The 19,867-nt window shown below is 40.1% G+C and overlaps 2 protein-coding genes and 1 pseudogene across 5 annotated transcripts in view; 1 reads left to right on the plus strand and 2 right to left on the minus strand.

The window, feature by feature from the left end:
• Positions 1-19,867, minus strand: part of ZC3H12B (zinc finger CCCH-type containing 12B) — a 500,390-nt gene that overhangs the window by 283,828 nt on the left and 196,695 nt on the right. The gene's annotated exons all lie outside the window — the stretch shown is intronic.
• LOC108291693 (importin subunit alpha-1-like) lies at positions 221-2,162 on the minus strand. Its single transcript, XM_037732674.1, has one exon. It carries the CDS (start codon positions 983-985, stop codon positions 470-472), a length of 516 nt encoding a protein of 171 aa, XP_037588602.1. The 5' UTR covers positions 986-2,162; the 3' UTR covers positions 221-469.
• Positions 9,958-15,326, plus strand: LOC108291690 (annotated as a pseudogene). Its single transcript, XR_001820016.2, has one exon. The product of XR_001820016.2 is annotated as an SWI/SNF complex subunit SMARCC1-like (transcript).

A 19,867-nucleotide genomic window follows, 5' to 3' on the forward strand; every position in this document is an offset into this window, starting at 1 on the left:
GGTGTTTGATCTTCTGCTCTTCTGTCGGTTTGCTGAGAATGATGGTTTCCAGGTTCATCCATGTCCCTACAAAGGACCCAAACTCATCGTTTTTGATGGCTGCATAATATTCTAAAAAACTGCAACCAGGACTGCCTCTGATTAATCGTATCAGTTTGGATAGGTTATCCTTCACTTGCAACATTAAAGATCCCAAATTAGAAAGCAATACATAGGCATGGTGAAGTAAAGGGTGGGTTTTAATGTTTATTTACAGGAGGCTGCAAGATATGAAATTCCACATAGAAATAAGAAACGTAGCCAGAGGACAAGCTTCATACAGTATGTACAGTTGGAACTGTTCAAGTATAGTTTCAGTGTAAAAAGTGCTACAATAACAAACCACATTTAGAAAGAGTTCTTCGTAGAGACACAGGAAGACAAAATACCAAACATAGTACACAACAGATTTATACCTCAGCTACATTATCTAGAAGTTAAAGGTCCCAGGAGTCCCATCCTGAACTTGGAAGGTATAGCCTTCAGAGGTAGTTTCTGGCACAACATTTTGATCTTCCTCTTCCTCTACAGAGAAATACTTCTCAATTAAGTTTAATGAAGCTTTATACACAGACTCATTTTCATGGTTTTGCAGAGCTTCAATTTTGTCTAAGCCTCCGCATTCTTCAATCATTATACTAAGTTTCTCAGTTTCACCTAGTTTCTCAGCATCCTGAAAGATATTTGAAATAGCATCCAGGATAACCAGAATAATCTTGGTATCTTTTGCAGTTAAGAGGTTCATTAATGGTTCTATTACGCCACAATGAACAAGGTACACAATCTGTTCAACTGTTCCACCACTGGTATAGTTGGTCACAGCCCATACAGCTTCCTTTTGTGTCTTAAAATCTGCCTTAGAAAGAACACTGACAAGGAATGGGACTAATCCATGATTCACAACTTGCTGTATCTGGTCCTGACGGCCAGCTGTGATGTTTGACATTGTCCATGTAGCTTCCTTCTGAATGTTAGTTTTGGGGTTGGTGAGCAGGCTGGGAAAGACGGCAAGCGCTCCTGCATCAATCACAACCTGAGTCTGTTCATCTGTACCAATGACAATATTCCCTATGGCTCATAGTGCAGGAGTCACAATTGGCAATTCAGAAGCTCCTAGAAGCTTCACGAGTTGGGGCACAACTCCTGTTTTCACGACCATGTCAATTCGTTCATTTGGACCATCAGTAAGGTAGGAAATAGCCCAGCAGGTATCTGCTAATAATTCTGGATCATCATGATGCAGGAGCCTAATTAAGGTAGGAAGAATCTGCTCAACAGCATCTAACGGGGGTGCAGGATTCTTGTTGTGGCACAGATTTGAAAGCGTCCAGGTAAGTTTACGTAAGTAACCACATGCCAAAGATGACATATCGGGAACTGCAAGAAGAGCCAAGAGTGGGTCAACTGCACCGTACTTAATAACCAAATCTCGGAACACTGAGCCATCACCTGCAATGTTTCCTAGAGCCCATACAGCTTGTTCACTGACGTGAGCATGGGGAGATGCCAACAGAGAAATGAATGCTGGGATGGCACCTCCATCTACCACAGCCTTGGTTTGTTCTGATGTCCCAGAAGCAATGTTAGTGAGTGCCCAAGCAGATTCAAACTGAATGGGACTACAATCAGTTCTGCCCAAGAAGGACACAAATTTTGGAAAAAACCCAGCCCGGATTATGTTGTCTATGGGGGGCTGTTTTTCTCTAGAAAATAGTTTCCTGGCAGCTTGGGTAGCTTAGAGCTGATTTTTCACATTGTTGCTATTTATGCCTTTGATGACAATGTCATCAACAGACCAATTTACAGTGCCCTGGTTGTTGCGGTTTTCCTGCAGCGGAGAAGTAGCATCATCAGGAAATGAGCTGACATTTGTCCTCTTCAAAATCTGATCACCCTTCTTAGCTTTCCTCAGCTCCACATTGACTTCTATTCTGTGACGCCTCATTTCTGTACTGTCTTTTCCCTTGTTCTTGAATCTGTTAAGACGGGCAGCTGGTGTAGGTGCATTCTCGTTGGTGGACATGGTTATGAGACAAAGGGAGAAAGCTGCGAAGTGGGCCCGGGCTTCCACAGGAGGCTTAAGCGGGGATCCACAGCTGTGGGGAGGCTGTGCTACAAGCGACCACCTCGGCTTAGCTCAAAGACCGTGTCAATTTTTTCAATTATTTCAGACTTGTTTTGTGACCTAACACATGGCCTATCCTTGAGAATGATCCATGTACTGAGGAAAGAAATGTATATTTGACAGCTATTGGATAAAATGTTCTGTAAATATCAGTTAAGTACATTTTGTGCAGAATAATTCTGATGTTTCTTTGTTGATTTTCTCTCTGGATGATCTGTGCAGTGCTGAAAGTGGGGTGTTGAAGTCCTCGCTTTTATCGTATTGGGGTCTTTCTCTTTAGTTATAATAATATTTGCTCCCCTCCCTGTGTCCATGTGTTCTCATTGTTCAACACCCGCCTATGAGTGAGAACATGCGGTGTTTGATCTTCAGTTGGGGGGGGGAGAAGGGGAGGGTTGGTGGGTGGTGGGGAGCTGGGGAGAGATAGCAAGGGGAGAGATGCCAGATGTAGGTGATGGGGAGGAAGGCAGCAAATCACACTGCCACGTGTGTACCTATGCAACAATCTTGCATGTTCTTTACATGTACCCCAAAACCTAAAATGCAATAAAATAAATAAATGGGAAAAAAAACCTTAAAATAATAATTAAAAAATAATATTTGCTTTATATATATATAAATGCTCCAGGGTTGGTAAGATATATATTTGCAATTTTTTACGTCTCCTTGATACATTGACTCCTTTACCAAAATATAATGGCCTTTATTATCCTTTCTTATATTTTCTCTGAAACAGATACAGCTATTCCTCCTCTGTTTTTGGTTTCCATTGGCAAGGAATATCTTTTTCCATCCACTTATTTTCAGTCTATGTGTTCCTTAATAGGTAAAGCATGTTTCTTGCAGGCAACGGATTGTTGGGTATTTTATTTTTCAATCAATTCAGACAATGTATGTCTTTTGGTTAAGGAATTGAGTCAATTTACATTCAATGTTAGTATTGATTAGTAAGAATTTTATCCTGCAATTTTGTTGTTTTCTGGTCTTCTCTTCCTTCCTTCCTTCTTTCCTTCCTGTCTTCCTTTTTGTGAAGGTGGTATTCTCCTGTGGTATGTTTTAATTTCTTGCTTTTTATTTTGTCTCTATCTGTTGTGGACTTTTTTATTTGAGGTTACCATGAGGTTTGCAAATAACATCTTGTAACCTGTTATTTTAAAAGGCTGACAAATTAACACTGATTGTGAAAACAAAAAAGTAAACTATTGAACAAGCAAAAAAAGAACTTATAAAAACTCTACATTTTAACTTCATCAAATCCTCCCTCCTGCTTTTTAACTTTTTGTTGTTTCTTTGTATGTCTAATTATACTGTCAATTTCTTGAAAGATTATTTTAGTTATTATTTTTGATTGGTTCATAATTTCATTTTTCTACTTAAGAGTAGTTTACACACCACTATTGCAGTGTTATAATGTTTTTCTGTGTACTTACTATTAACAGTGGGGTTTGTACTTTCAGATGATTTCTGATTGCTCATTAACTTCCTTTCCTTAGGCCACATGCCTTCCAAGTCCACTAGCACTGGGCCCAGTTCAGCTGTAGGACTCAACTAGGAGTTGCAGTCCTTATGGCCTAGACTGCCTTTCATTTACTTACAGAAACAGAGCACTTTAACTCATAGTGGGGAGGCTTGCCAGAACTTGAATTCCAACTGCTGGAATAGGCGACTCCTCTCTGACTAAGGTTGATTTAAATACTCCCTCTGTGGATGGATGTCAGATGAATTCAGTCCAGTTTTCCTTTCTCATTTGACAGGGTAGCACTGAGCTTGATGCAATGTCTAACAATCCCTATAGTCGCCCTCTCCCAAGTGCACAGATTCTCTCTGGATACCACCTGGCTGCTGCTGGTGGATGGAGGGAGGGTGTCATCGTCATTTCAAGAATGTCTTTCTTAACCTCTGCCAGTGCCTCTTTGAGTGATATACAGGATAATCTCCATGATGAACATAGATGCAAAAATCTTCAATAAAATACTGGCAAACCGAATCCAACAGCACATCAAAAAGCTTATCCATCATGATCAAGTAGGCTTCATCCTGGGGATGCAAGGCTGGTTCAACATATGCAAATCTATAAATGTAATCCACCACATAAACAGAACCAAAGAAAAAAACCACATGATTATCTCAATAGATGCAGAGAAGGCCTTTGACAAAATTCAACAGTCTTTATGCTAAAAACTCTCAATAAACTAGGTATCGATGGAACGTATCTCAAAATAATAAAAGCTACTTACAACAAACCCACAGTCAGTATCATACTGAATGGGCAAAAACTAGAAGCATTCCCTTTGAAAACTGGCACTAGACAAGGATGCCCTCTCTTACCACTCCTATTCAATATAGTATTGGAAGTTCTAGCCAGAACAAACAGGAAAGAAAAAGAAATAAAGGGCATTCAATTAGGAAAAGAAAAAGTCAAATTGTCCCTATTTGCAGATGACATGATCATATATTTAGAAGACCCCATCATTTCAGCCCCAAATCTCCTCAAGCTGATAAGCAATTTTGGCAAAGTCTCAGGATACAAAATCAATATGCAGAAATCACAAGCATTCCTATACACCAACAACAGACAGAGAGCCAAATCATGAGCGAAATCCCATTTACAATTGCTACAAAGGGAAGAAAATACTTAGGAATACAACTAACAAAGGATGTAAAGGACCTCTTCAAGGAGAACTACAAACCACTGCTCAAGGAAATAAGAGAGGACAAAAACAGATGGAGAAACATTCCATGCTCATGGTTAGGAAGAATCAGTATTGTCAAAATTGTCATACTGCCTAAAGTAATTTATAGATTCAACACTATCCCCATCAAGTTACCACTGACCTTCTTCACAGAACTGAAGTGATATAAAGTTAAAACCAGCTAGTGAGTGCTTACCTAAATTTTCGTTCTTATGAAGGTACTTTTTTTGTGTAGATAATTGCTAAGTTGGTTTCTTTGCATGGAGGACGATTGATAGATCCTTACATTTTGCCATCTTACTCTGTTTCTCTCTATGGTGTTTTNAGTTACCATGAGGCTTGCAAATAACATCTTATATACATTATTTTGAATTGATGACAAAGTTACAGTAATTGGAAAAACAAGTAAACTATCAAACAAGCAAAGAGAGAAATAATGAAAACTACTATAATTTCATCACCCCCCTTTTATCTTTTTGTTATTTCTGTGTATATCATATTATACTGTCCATGCCTTGAAAAGTTGTAGTTACTACTGCTGATGGGTTCATCTTTTAATCTTTCTACTCATGTTATCAGTAGTTTATACACCACAATTAGTATTATAATAATGTTTGTCTATATCTTTATTATTACGAGTGAGTTTTGTGCCCCCTGATGATTTCTTATTGCTCATGAACATTCTTTTCTTTCCAATGGGAAAACTCCATTTAGCATTTCTTTTAGAATAGGTCTGGTGTGGATGAAATCCCTTAGCTTTGATTTGTCTGGGAAAGTCTTTATATTTCCTCCATGTTTGAAGGATATTTTCCCTGCATATACTATTCTGGGATAAAATATTTCTTTCCTACAGCACTTTACATACGTCATGTCACTCTTTCCTGGCCTGTAAGGTATCCACCAAGAAGTCTTATGCCAGAAGTATTGGAGCTCCATTGTATGTTATTTTTTCATTTTCTTTTGCTAAATTTAGGACCATTTTCTTAGCCTTGACCTTTGGGAGTTTGATCATTCAATGTCTTTGGGGAGACTTCTTTGGGTTCAATCTCTTTGGTGTTCTATAACCCTCTTGTACTTGAATATTGGTATTTTTCTCTAGGTTTGAATAATTTTCTGTTATTATCTCTTTAAATAAACTTTCTACCCTTATCTTTGTCTTTGTCTCTTTCTTGCTCTCTCTCTGTCTCCCTCCTTCCTCTTTAAGGCCAACAACTTATATTTTCCCCCTTCAGGGTATTTTCTGAACCCACAGGCATGCTTTATTGTTTTTTATTCTTTTTTGTTTTGTCTTCTTTGACTGCGTGTTTTCAAATAGTCTATCTTCAAACTCACTAATTCTTTTTCTCTGTGTGGTTAATTCTTCCACTGAGAGACACTGATGTATTCTTCAGTATGTCAATTGAAGTTTTTATCTCCAGAATTTCTGCTTATTTTTACAAAATTATTTCAATTTATTTGTTAAATTTACCTGATAGGATTTCATATCCCTTTCCTGTGTTATTCTGAATTTTGTTGAGCCTCCTCAAAACAGCAATTTTGAATTCTCTGTCTGAAAAATAACAACGTTGTCACTCTGGGGTTGGTCCCTGGTGTCTTAATTAGTTCATTTGGTGAGGTCATGTTTTCCTGGAAGATCTTGATGCATATGGATGTTCATCAATGTCTGAGCATTGAAAAGTTAGGTATTTATTGCAGTCATCACAGTCCGGGATTGTTTGTACCTCTCTTTCTTAAAAAAGCTTTCCAAGTATTCAAAAATAATTGAGTGCTGTGATCAAAATATTTGGCCACTGTAGCCATATCTGCATTAGAGGGCAGACCAAGCCTAGTAATCCTGTGAGTCTTGCAGACTCATAGAAGTACCACCTTGGTGGTCTTGGGTAAGATATTGGATAACTCCCTGGGTACCATGCAGAGACTCTTGTTCTCTTCCTTTACTTTCCCCCAAACACAAGAGGCATCCCTCTTTGCTCTGAGCCACCTAGAACTGGAGAAGGGGAGACACAATAACGATTCTGCTCATCATTACTGGGACTGAGCTGGGTCAAATTCAAAGCTAGTACAGCACTGAATCTCGCTTATGGTCCACAGTGACCACTGCCTGGCTACCGCCTGTGTTCATTGAAGGCCCAGGGGCTCTACAACAAGCAGGTCCCTAATCCTGCCAGGCTATGTCCTTCCCTTCATATTGATGAATTCACAGAAGACCTGGGTGGGTCCAGAGGTGCCATCTGGGAGTCAGGGCCTGGATAGGGAACCTTTAGAATCTACCTGCTACTCTATTCTACTGTGGCTGCACTGGCACCTAAGCTGCAATACAAGTCTTTCCCACTCTTCCACCCCCTTTTCTCAAGCAGAGGAGTTTCTCTCCATGGCCACATCCACCATGTTCTCATGGTAATTACTGTCTGGCTACCAACAGTGTTCTCTCATAGGCAAAGGCCCCTTCAGTAAGCTTGTGGTGAGTGCTCCCAGTCCTGTCTCTACCTTCATGGCAATGGTCTTCCCTCTGGCCCAGGGCAGGCACAGAAATGCTATCCAGCAGCCAAGGCCTGGAAGCAGACACCCCAGGGGCCCTCTTGATGTTCTACCCCACTGTGGCTGAACTAGTACCCACATTGAAAGGGAACATCACCTCTACTTCCCTCTTCTTTCCTTAAGCAGAAAGATTCTCTATAGCTATCACAGCTGGAAGTGTGCTGGGTCACACCTGAAGCCCACATGGCTCTGAGTCTCACCCAAGGCCTGAAGTGAGAACTGCCTGGGTACCACTGCCGATTATTTAGTGCCTGGTAGCTCTGTAGTTGGCAGGTGAGTCCTGTGAGGACTGAGTTCTTCCCTTCAAGGAAGTGGGTCCCCCTCTTGTCCAGAGTACATCTAGAAGTGTCATCCAGGAGCTAGAGTCCCAAATGGAGGCCTCAGGACTCTGCCTGGTACACTATTCTACTGCAGCTGAGCTGATGTCCAAGTAGCTAGGCAAAGTCCTCTTTACTTTCTCCTCTCCTTTCCTCAAGCAGAGGTAAGAAGTTTCTCCAAGAACTGTCAGACTTGCTGCCTGGGGTTTTGCAAGGGATGACATAAGCCCTCTTTTGGCCACCCCTGTTGGTGTCTCGCTGGGTCATGTTAACCATATATCTATCGGCTTTGAGTCTAGCAGAGCACCAGTGTTTGCCCAGAAATTGCAGTCCTAATGGCCTGGAATGGCTTTCAAGTTTACTTAGGACCCCAAAGCACCATGATGGCAGGGTTTTCCAGAGCTCAGGTTCCAACCACTGAGATGGGCCACTCCCCTCTATCTAGAGCTGGTCTAAATACTCTGTCTGTGGGTGCTTTCTGCTGTGATGGGGCAACACCAAGTTCTAATGCACTGTACTCCCTCATTCAAGTGCACAGATTCTCTCTTTGCACCACACAGCTATTGCTAGGCAATGGATGAAAGGTGGTGTAAGCCATTTAAAACTGTCTTTCCAATTAATTTCTAACTGTGATGTTAAAAGCAGGTGCTGTAATTGCTCATCTGATTTTTGTTTTTCATGAAGGTGACGGGGTGGGGGGTGGATAGTTGTTCAATGTGGTGTTCCTGTGTAGGAGGGTGGGGTGGGGGGAGGGAAGTTGCTGGAGGCTTCTAACTGGCCAGTTTGCTCTGCCTCCTCTCCTCTGTCATTGGAATTTTGATACAGATTGCACTGGATCTGTAGGTTGCTTTGGGTAGTTTGGACATTGTAACAATGTTGATCCTTCCAATCCATGAACGTAAGATAACTTTACTTTCAGTTCTGTCTTTTATAATTACTTTAGCCAACTTGCTGTAGTTTTTGCCTATAGATCTGTCACCTCCTTGGTTAAATTTATTCTTAAGTGGATTTTACAGCTATTGTAAATTGAATTATTTTGTTAAATTCATTTTTAATATTTTGTTAGCATATAGAAACACTGCCATTTATGACACTGATTTTGTATCCTGAAACTTTACTTGAATTTATTAGTTGTAACAGCATTTTTGAAGTATTTATGGATCATTTTTATATATAAGATTATGCCATCTGCAAACAAAGGCAATTTTACTTTTTTTTTCTTTGTGGGAGGGAGGAGGAGGTCTTTTATTTCAATTTATTTCCCAGTTTCTCTAGTTAGGACTTCTAGTACTAGATTGAATCAAAGCAGTGAGAGTGGGCATCCTTGTCTTTTTCCTGAGCTGAGAGGAAGGTCTTTCAACTTTTCACCGTCAAGCATAATGATAGTCATGGGCTTTTGTTATGTGGCCCTTATTGTGTTGAGGTACGTTCCTTCTACACCTAATTTGTTGAGAGTTTCCATTATGAAAAGATACAGAATTTTTTCCAATGTTTTTCCTACACCTATTGAGATGATTATTCATTTTTTTCTTTTTTGTTGTGCTAGTTTCATAAACCAGATTTATTGATTTTTGTAGTTTGAACCATCTTTGCATAGCCAGGATAAATCCTACATGGTCATAATGTATCACTCTTTTAAGTTGCTGTCATATTTGGTTTGTGAGTATTTTGTTGAGAATATTTGCATTTATGTTCATTGGAGACACTGGCCTATAGTTTTATTTACTCGTAGTGTCCTTGTCTCCCTTTGGTATGATTGCTGGTCTCGTAAAATGAATTTGGAAGTGTTTAACCCCTTCAAGTTTTTGGAAAAGTTGAGACGGATTGGCATTAACTCTTCTTGAAATGTATGCCAGAATTCACCAGTGAAATAATATGGTCCTGGGCTTTCCTTGTTGGAAGGTTTTTCTGATTACTGATTACATGCCCTTACTTTTTCCTGGTCTGTTCAGATTTTCTAGTTCTTCATTTAGTCTATAGTTTTTATTCTTATAGGAATTTATCCCATTCTTCTAGATTATCCAATTTATGGTCATATAATTGGTCATAGCAGTCTCTTATGATCTTTTGTATATCTGCAGTGTCAATTGTAATTTCTACTCTTTCAATCATAATTTTACTTTTCTTTTTTCTTGATAAATCTAGGTAAAGATTTGCCAATTTTGTTTATTGTTGTAAAAACATTCTTAGTTTTATTGATATTTTCTAGTGTTTTTCTAGCATCTACATAATTTATTGCTGTTCCATTCTCAACTATTTTCTTCCTTTTGCTAGATTTTCTTTTAAATTTTTATTAATAGTTTCCTTAGGTGTATGATTAGATTGTTTATTTTAGCCTGTTCTCTATCTGAACCTAGGAATCTATTGCTGTAAACTTTGCTCTTAGAACATCTTTTGCTGCATCTCGTATGTTTTGATGTGTTGCATTTCTCTGTTTATTTGTCTAAAGGTATTTTTTGACGTCCCTTTGATTTCTATTTTGACCCATTGTTTGTTCAGCGATGTACTGTTTTACTTTCACATACATGGGAATTTTCCAATTTTCATCCTACCATTGATTTTGTTTCATATCATTGTGGTCAGAAAAGATATTTAAAGTAATTTCAATGTTCTTAAATTTGTTGCCTACTTAAATTGTTGTTCTTAAATTTGTTGCCTACTTTTGGTGCCTAACATGTGATCTATCCTAGAGAATGTTCCATATGGCCTTGAGAAGAATGTGCATTCTGCTGCTGCTGTTTGCTGGGATGTTCTGTATATCTCTGATAGGTCCATTTGGCCTAACCTGCATTTCAAGTTCAATGATTCCTTATTGATTTTCTGCCTGGATGATGTGCCTCATGTTGAAAATGGGGTATTCAAGTTCCCTACTATTTTTCATTGATCTCTATTTCTCCATTCATATCTATTAATATTTGCTTCATATATTTAGGTACTCTGATGTTAGACACATATATATGTAATGTTATATCCTCATGATTAATTAACCCCTTTGTCATCGTATAATTACCTTGTTTGTTGTGACAGTTTTTTTTTTACGTTGAGTCCATTTCATCTTATGTAAGAATAGCCATGCCTGCTCTCTTTCATTACAACTTGCATAAAATATTTTTCTGCCCCTTTGCTTTCAGCCTATTTGTGTGCTTAAAGCTAAAGTGTTTATCTTGTTGGTAGCAAATTGTTGGATTCTGTTTTTTATGCATCCTGCCACTTTTTGTCTTTCTTTTTGGAGAATTTAATGCATTTACATTTAAAATAATTATTGACAGGGAAATACTTATTAGAATTATTCCATTTCTTTTCATTGTTTTCTGACAGATGTGTAGTTTCTTTTTTCTTCTTCCTATCCTGCTGTATTTTTAAATGATTTGATAATTTTTTGCAGCGGGATGCTTTGGTTCCTTTATGTTCTGTTTACTAGGGATTTTTTTTCTTTGTGCTTAGCATGAGGCTCACATAACACATCTTATAATTATAATCCTGTATTTTAAGCTGATAAAAATTTGACTTACATATAAAAGCTATGTTTTTGCTCTCCCCTCCCCTCTCATTTTGTTATTGTTATCTCAATTTACATCTTTTTTTATTGATATCTATTAACAAATTAATGAAACTATACTTATTTTGGTGGGAGCGAACGGGAAGCACCATGAGGGATGGGGTGGGCCAGGCAGTAGGGACAATGAGCCACGACAATGGCTGCAGCAGTGGGCGGTGGCAGCAGCCAGGGTGCAGCAGTAGGTGTCACAGGCTCAGGGCCACTGTGGCAGCTGCAGGCCTGGCCGTTTATCAGTGGAAGGACCAGGCCTGGCCACCAAGTTTTGGGAGAGCCCAGAGATGGTGTCCCAGCTGGATTCGGTGTGGGTATGGCTGGGCAAGCACTACAAGAAGTACGTTCATGCGGATGCTCCTACAAATAAAACACTGGCTGTGCTAGTAATACAGCTTCTTCAGTTCCAGGAAGATGTCTTTGGGAAGCACGTCACCAACCCGGCCTTCACCAAACTCCCTGCAAAATGTTTCATGGATTTCAAAGCTGGAGGAACCTTGTGTCACATTCTTGGTGCTGCTTACAAGTATAAAAATGAACAGGGATGGTGGAGGTTTGACCTACAGAACCCATCCCAAATGGATCGTAATATGGAAATGTTTATGAATATTGAAAAAACTTTGGTGCAGAACAATTGTTTGACCAGATCCAACATCTACCTCATTCTAGACATTGATCTAAAGTTGGCTAACAAATTGAAAGACATTATCAAACAACATCAGGGAACATTTACTGATGAGAAGTCAAAAGCTTCCCACCACGTTTATTCATATTCTTCCTCATAAGAGGATGAAGAATGGTTGAGACTGGTGACGAGAAAAGACAAGCAAGTGTTAGTGCATTGGGGCTTTTACCCAGACAGCTATGATACTTGGGTCCATAGTAATGATGTTGATGCCAAAATTGAAGATCCACCAATTGCAGAAAAGCCATGGAAGCTTCATGTAAAATGGATCTTGGACACTGATATTTTCAATGAATGGATGATTGAGGAGGATTATGAGTGGATGAAAATAGGAAGCCTGTGAGTTTTCATCAGCGGATTTCAAGAAAGAATGAAGAGCCAGTCAGAAGTCCAGAAAGAAGAGATAGAAAAGCATCAGCTAATGCTCGAAAGAGGAAACATTCGCCTTCGCCTCCCCCTCCCACATCAACAGAATCACGGAAGAAGAGTGGAAAGAAAGGCCAAGCCAGCCTTTATGGGAAGCATAGAAGTCAGAAAGAGGAAGATGAACAAGAAGATCTAACCAAGGATATGGAAGACCCAACACCCATACCCAACATAGAAGAAGTAGTACTTCCCAGAAATGTGAACCTAAAGAAAGATAGTGAAAATATACCTGTTAAAGGAAGAACTGTAGCAGATCTAGATGAGCAGAATGAAGAAACAATCACAGCAGGAGGAAAGGAAGATGAAGATCCTGCCAAAGGTGATCAGAGTCAGTCAGTTGACCCTGGTGAAGATAATGTGATAGAGCAGACAAATCACATTATTATTCCTAGTTATGCATCATGGTTTGATTATAACTGTATTCACGTGAGTGAACAGCATGCTCTTCCTGAGTTCTTCAATGGAAAAAACAAATCCAAGACTCCAGAAATATACTTGGTATATCAAAACTTTATGATTGACATGTATCGCCTAAACACCCAAGAGTACTTAACCAGCACTGCTTGTCAGAGGAACCTGACTGGAGATGTATGTGCTGTAATGAGGGTCTATGCCCTTTTAGAGAAGTGGGAACTTGTTAATTACCAAGTTGACCCAGAAAGTAGACCCATAGTAATGGAACTGCCTCCTAGTCCTCATTTTAATGTATTAGCTGATACTCCTCTGGGCTTGTGCCTCTGCATCTTCGATCACTTCAGGTCCCTGATGCTCAACAGATGCTAAATTTTCCTGAGAAAAGCAAGGAAAAACCAATTGATTTGCAGAACTTTGGTCTTCGTACTGACATCTACTCCAAGAAAACATTAGTCAAGAGTAAAGGTGCTAGTGCTGGAAGAGAATAGACTGAACAGAAGGCCTTTCTACTTCTGGAGGCCCTGGACATGTACAAGGATGATTGGAACAAAGTGTCAGAACATGTTGTAAGTCACATTCAGGATGAATGTATCCTCCACTTTTTGAGACTTCCCATTGAGGACCCATACCTTGAGAATTCAGATGCTTCCCTGGGGCCTTTGGCCTACCAGTCCATCCCATTTAGTCAGTCAGGAAATCCAGTCATGAGTACTGTTGCTTTTTTGGCATCTGTGGTGGACACTTGCATGGCATCTGCTGCAACAAAAGTGGCTTTGGAGGAATTTTCTTAGGTCCAGGATGAGGTACCACTGGAATTGGTTGAAGCTCATGTCAAGAAGTACAAGAAAGCAGCATGAGTCTCTGGAAAAGTGGATCCCACGTACGGCCTGGAGAGCAGCTGCATTGCAGTCCCAGGGCCTGATAAGCCAGAGAAGCTTGAAGGAGCTGAAGAGGAAAAAATGGAAGCTGATTCTGATGGTCAGTATCCTGAAAAGTCAGAAAACAAAGTGGAAAATGAAACAGATGAAGGTGATAAAGCACAAGATGGAGTAAATGAAAAAAAATGGTGAAAAGGAACAGGATAGTGGAGTGAGAATACAAAATCAGAAGAAAAGGAGACTGAAGAGAACAAAGAATTCACTGATAAATGTAAACAAAGAGAAAATGATATTGGGAAGAGGAAAGTAGAACATGAAATTGTTGAAGGAAATGTTGCCACAGCCGCAGCAGCTGCTCTTGCCTCAGCTGCTATCAAAGGCAAGCACTTGGCTGCAGTGGAAGAAAGAAACATCAAGTCCCTGGTAGCTCTCCTGGTTGAGACACAAATGAAGAAACTAGAGATCAAACTTTGACATTTTGAAGAGCTGGAAACTATCATGGACAGGGAGAAAGAAACTCTAGAACAACAGAGGCAGTAGTTGCTTACTGAACGCCAAAACTTCCACATGGAACAGTTGAAGTATGCTGAATTATGAGCACGACAGCAAATGGAACAGCAGCAGCATGGCCAGAAACCTCAACAGGCACACCAGCAATCAGGAGGACCTGGCCTGGCCCCACTTGGAGCAGCAGGGCACCCTGGCATGATGCCTTATCAACAGCTCCCTCCCTACCCTCTAATGCACCACCAGATGCCACCACGTCATCCACCCCAGCCGGGTCAGATACCATGCCCAGGTTCCATGATGCCTAGACAGCACATGGCAGGCCGAATGATTCCCAGTTGCAGCTAACGTCCAGCCCTCTGGGAGTGGCCCCATCCCTCCTAGAATGCCTCAAATGACAGGAAACAACTTAGGACCCCAGGTACCACTGACAGCACCTAACAGTATGTATCCCCCTCCACCACAGCAGCAGCCACCAACACCACCACCTGCAGATGGGGTCCCTCCACCTCCTGTTCCAGGCCTGCCAGCCTCAGATGCTCCTTAGCCTGGAAGATGCAGGGAACGTCCACACCCACCACTATGAGCTGGAGTGGGGATGACAAGATTTGTGTTCCTTAACTTTCTTAGGTTTCTTTCAGGGTTTTTGTTCTCACAGCTCCAAGCACGTGTCCTGTGACTCCCCATTCCTCTTATCACCCCTCTCTTTGACACATTTTGTGTTGGGTCCTCAGTCAACACTTAAGGGGAAACCTGTGGTAACAGTGTGCCCTGGTCATCCTTAAAATAATCTGCATCTCCCCTGTCCTGGTGTGGGGGTATGCTGACAGTTTCTCTGCAGGTCCTGTCATTTTTAGCATGCTATGTCTTTATCATTTTTGGTCTTTCAGTTTTTTGCTTTGTCTTAAGCTTCTGTGGATAATACTGTATAATCATGTTTTTATCATTCTGTTATTATTGTTTTAAAGGAGAGCATCCTAAGTTAATAGGAATCAAAAAATAGTGATGGGCAGAAGGGGGATAGCCACAGGGGACAAAACTTAAGGCATTATAAGTGACCTTATTTCAGCTTTTCTGAGCTAAGAATGGTGCTGATGGTGAAGTTTGAGACTTTTGCCACACACAAATGCATGAAAATTAAAAGAAATATGGAACAAGTACCTCAGTGAGTTTATTCCCTAGTGAGGCCTCTGAGGGCCTCCACACTATGTGGCAGAACATACCACTGACCTAGTATTTGCTAGAGGAGAGTACAAGCATCTGCTCCTTCCCCAGACTCGCTGGCTCTGGTTTATTATGCAGATGATTTGTTGGATTCGGGGTGAGTGTTTTGTTTTTCTGAGAGCAACATGAGCTTTGAGGTTTGGAAAATTGGGAGACATTCCTTAGTTTCCTCAGCTAGCCTGGAAAATTAGGAATCTAGGGTAATGGCCCCTCAATGAGTCTAGCCTACTATTCACTGATTTGGTTACATTTTTTTCTCCCTCTTTAAAAAACCCTGTAAAAGAAAAAAAAAGGAGTTAGTGCTAAATGTTTTAGCTCATGACACTTGGTTAGGATGGCTGGGGTACAAGTCCCCAAACTACCTCTTGTTACAGTAGCCAGGGAGTGGAATTTCGCAAACTGGTACTTTTAAGGTTAGGATGGGATGAGAAAAGTGAAGCAGGATATCAGCTTCTTATACCTTCTCCCTTCCTTTCTGGAATCTCACATTCCGTCTACCACAGGGTTCTCAAAGAGATGCCGGTGTAACAAGGTACTCACTAGGCAGTCAGAGCATCATGCTTTGAGGTCTGGAGTGCTCAGCCTGGGAGAGTAAAATGCCATTCCAGAGGATAAGCAACAAAAATGCCTTAATTTGAGCTCATATTTACCCCTGCCTGCTGACAAGTGACTTGAGAGTTCCTGGTTTTCTCCTCTTGTCTTTCCCTACCTTCTATCCTTCCATGTGTGGGAAAAGGGTGTTTTTGGTAGAGCTTGGTTTCCAAAGCACCTGACTTTTTCACTTCACATTCTCAAGTGGCAGTTTCATTATTCAGAATGCAAGGTAGACATCTTTGAATATCTTTTTCTATATATTTTATAAAGTTTTACATATGAGAGGGTATACAGAGGTGTCTATAAAACACGTTAGAACTTCTTTCTTTAATATCAGAAAGCAATAAATAAATAAATAAAACCACAATTGAGATTTGCCTTTCAAACCCTCAGGTTTGCCTTTAACTGGAGCCGAGGAGACCTTGGTCCTTTTGTTTTTGTTCTGGACTCTTGAGAGTGGAAATGGGAATGAGTTTATTCCTAACTGGAGGTTAGTTCCAATGCATTTGGCTCCAGAAAGACCCCAGTGCCTTTTGACAATGGGCCAGAGTTTTCCCTACTTCCCATCAGTCTTTCCGAAAGGAAACTCATTCCAAATACTTACCTGTTCCCCTGGAGTCCTAGAAGGAAAATAGAATTCTGGTTTGTACTGTGGTCCCCTTTAACCTCAGGTCTTTAATGTGATCAGTTTCAAATTTAAAAGATCCAGGTGGAAATATTTTTACTATAGTAATAATTCTACAAAATACCTGAATTCTTAACACTGTTATGTTTCAGTATAAGTGGTGACTGTTTCTTTTCATATATTTGATCTGGTTTTATTCCTGTAATCCAGCCACCTGAATTTGTGAGGGGGGGAATAATATGCGATTTTTGTACAAACATGTTTCTCAGTGTGTTGTTATTTTGGAAAAAAATGAAGGGAGAGAGATTGGCGAGATTGGAGAAAAATGAATGAAGAAGGCCTAATCTCCCTCTTTTTCAGTGAATAAATGGAACACCATTTCTGGAAAAAAAAAAAGAAACTATACTTATTTTTATATCTTTGTCTCTTAACATTCATACTAGAGTTAAAAGTGATATATACACCACCATTACAGTATTAGAGTGTTCTGCATTTGACTATGTGCTTACCTTTATCAGTGAGTTTTATATTTTGACATGTTTTCATGTTACTGATTAGCATCTTTGTGTTTCAACTTGAAGAACATTCCTCAGTATTTCTTGTAATGTAGGCCTAGTGGTGATGACATTCTCAGTTTTCTTGGGGATGGGGAAGTCTTTAACTCTTGATTTCTGAAATTTTTGCTATGTGTAGTAGTCTTGGTTGAAAGTTTTTGCTCTTTCGGCACTTTAAATTGATCACCCTACTCTCTCCTCATCTGCAAAGGTTTCTGCTGAGAAATATACTGGTAGCCTTATGAGACCTCCCTTGCATGTTGATATGGTTTTGCTGTGTTCTCACCCAAATCTCATCTTGAATTGTAGTTCCCATAATCCTCACACGTTATGGGAGAAACCTGGTGGGAGGTAACTGAATCTTGGGGGCAGGTTTTCCTGTGTTGTTCTCTTGATAGTGAATAAATCTTTATAAAGGGCAGTTCCGGTCAGGTGCAGTGGCTCACACCTGTAATCTCAGCACTTTGGGAGGCTGAGGTGGGAGGATCATGAGGTCAGGAGATCATGACCATCATGTCCAACATGGTGAAACCCTGTCTCTACTAAAAATACAAAAATTAGCTGGGTGTGGTGGCATGTGCCTGTAATCCCAGCTACTCAGGAGGCTGAGGCAGGAAAATCACTTGATCCTGGGAGGCAGAGGTTTCAGTGAGCTGAGATCATGCCACCACACTCCAGCCTGGTACAGAGTGAGACTCCGTCTCAAAAAAAAAAAAAAAAGAAAAAAAGGAAAAAGAAAAAAAGGCAGATCCCATGCACACACGCTAAGATGTGCCTTTGCTCCTTTTTCACCTCCTGCCATGAATGTGAGGCCTCTACAGCCATGTGGAACTGTGAGTCCATTTACCTTTTTTTGCTTTATAAATTACCCAATCTTGTTTATATCTTTATAGCACTATGAAAATGGACTAATACACATGTGAAGAGTCAGTTTCCTCTTGCTGTTTTTAAAGTTCTCTCACTGCTTTCTACTTTTGGTTATTTGATTATACTATATAATCTTTGGATTGTTCATGTTTTAAGATTTGGGGCTTCATGAACCTGAATGTCCATATTCCTCCCAAAATTTGGGACATTTTCAGCCATTATTCCTTTAAATAACCTTTTTCTCTCTTTTGTTACTTGATGGGGTCCCATATATTTCATAGATTTTCTTCACCCCTTTTTCATTATTTTTGTCATTTATCCTCTGACTGGTTAATGTAAAATAATCCATCTTTGAATGCACAGATTTTTTCTTCTGGTTCATCAAGTCTTTTGTGGAAAGTCACTATTGCCCTTTTCAGTTTATTCATTGTATTCATCATCAGCAGAATTTGTTTGGTTATTTTCTGGTAATTTCTATCCTTTTGCTGAAATTGTTGCTTTTTTGTTTTTCTCATGTATTGTTTTCCTAAATTTCTTGGGCTGTCTCTCTGTGTTCTCTTGTAGCTCACTGAGCTTCCTTAACAATTATTTTGAATTATTTGTTAGGCAATTTATAGATCACCATTTTTTGAGGTCGGTTATTAAAGATTATTGTCTTCCTTTGGTGGTGTCATATTTCTCTGACTTTTTAAAAATTCTTTCATTGCTACCTTCACATTTCAAGAAGCCATTATATTCTAGACTTTACTGGCTGGCTTTGGAAGAGAGAGTGAGAGAGACCTTCACCAGTCACTCTGGCTAGGGATTCTGTAGGTCTCTCAGGCCTTTTCTATGAATGCAACCACTTCATTCCTCTTGTTCTTTCTTGGTGTGGGATGTCTTAAAGTTGTATGTCTTCTCCTAAATCCATACAACCACTCTGGTGATGACATCCTCTTATTTGTTTTCGCTAGGGCAGTGCCCTGATGTGTTCAATATAAAGCATCTTTTCCCTAGGTAGTAGATTCAGGCTGCTTCTCCATGTAGTATGCACATGAATGATGTAAAGAGGCTCATGTGTACCATATTGGGGTCACATGTGGGACACCAGCTATGGGAAAAAAGGCACATGAAATGTGGAGGACATGCATGGGCCAGTTGGGAATGTGGACAGATGATGTATCCTATGACATTTAAAAGTCTCTTGGAGCTTATTGGTGGCTCTGTGTTGAGTTTAATCCCCTTGTTGCTGTGAGTCCTCCTCCTTTTCCCTGCAACTAGCTGTCTCCAAAGTGTTCAGCCATGCTGATCCTATCAGTGGCCTCACTGGGTTACAAAAGTAGTGGGCCTCTTCACATGGCTGGACAAGCTGGGCATTCACTATGTTCTTACATCCCCCCCATGGAAGAAACTGTGCGCTGAGGTGGTTTATCTTAGCACCAAGCTTTGCTACGTTGGGAGGGGGTGCCATTAGCAAGGTGAAACTGTTCTTATTACTCTCTTAAATATGTCTTTTCTCAGATTTTTTTGCTCCAACAACATGCTGAGACCTCTCTGCTAGACTTCTGGGTCCCCACAAAGGTATTCTTATTGATAGGTGGTTATCAAAAGTAGTGTTTCTGTGGGAAGATGAAAACTTGTATTCTGCCATCTTGCTGACATCCATAAAAATCTGACTGAGTTTTTCTTATGCTTCACTGAGTCATCATCTCCTACATACAAAAATTCTAAACTCCTTAGTGTGGCCCATTGCTCCAACCATATCAAGGCACTTATACTTGCCAAAATTTACCATGCACTTTCAACCCACAGGTCTTTTTTTTTTTCCGAATACTACTTCCTCTATAGAATT

The sequence above is a fragment of the Cebus imitator genome, unplaced genomic scaffold, assembly GCF_001604975.1.
Source record: "Cebus imitator isolate Cc_AM_T3 unplaced genomic scaffold, Cebus_imitator-1.0 Scaffold463, whole genome shotgun sequence".
Classification (NCBI taxonomy): domain Eukaryota; kingdom Metazoa; phylum Chordata; class Mammalia; order Primates; family Cebidae; genus Cebus; species Cebus imitator.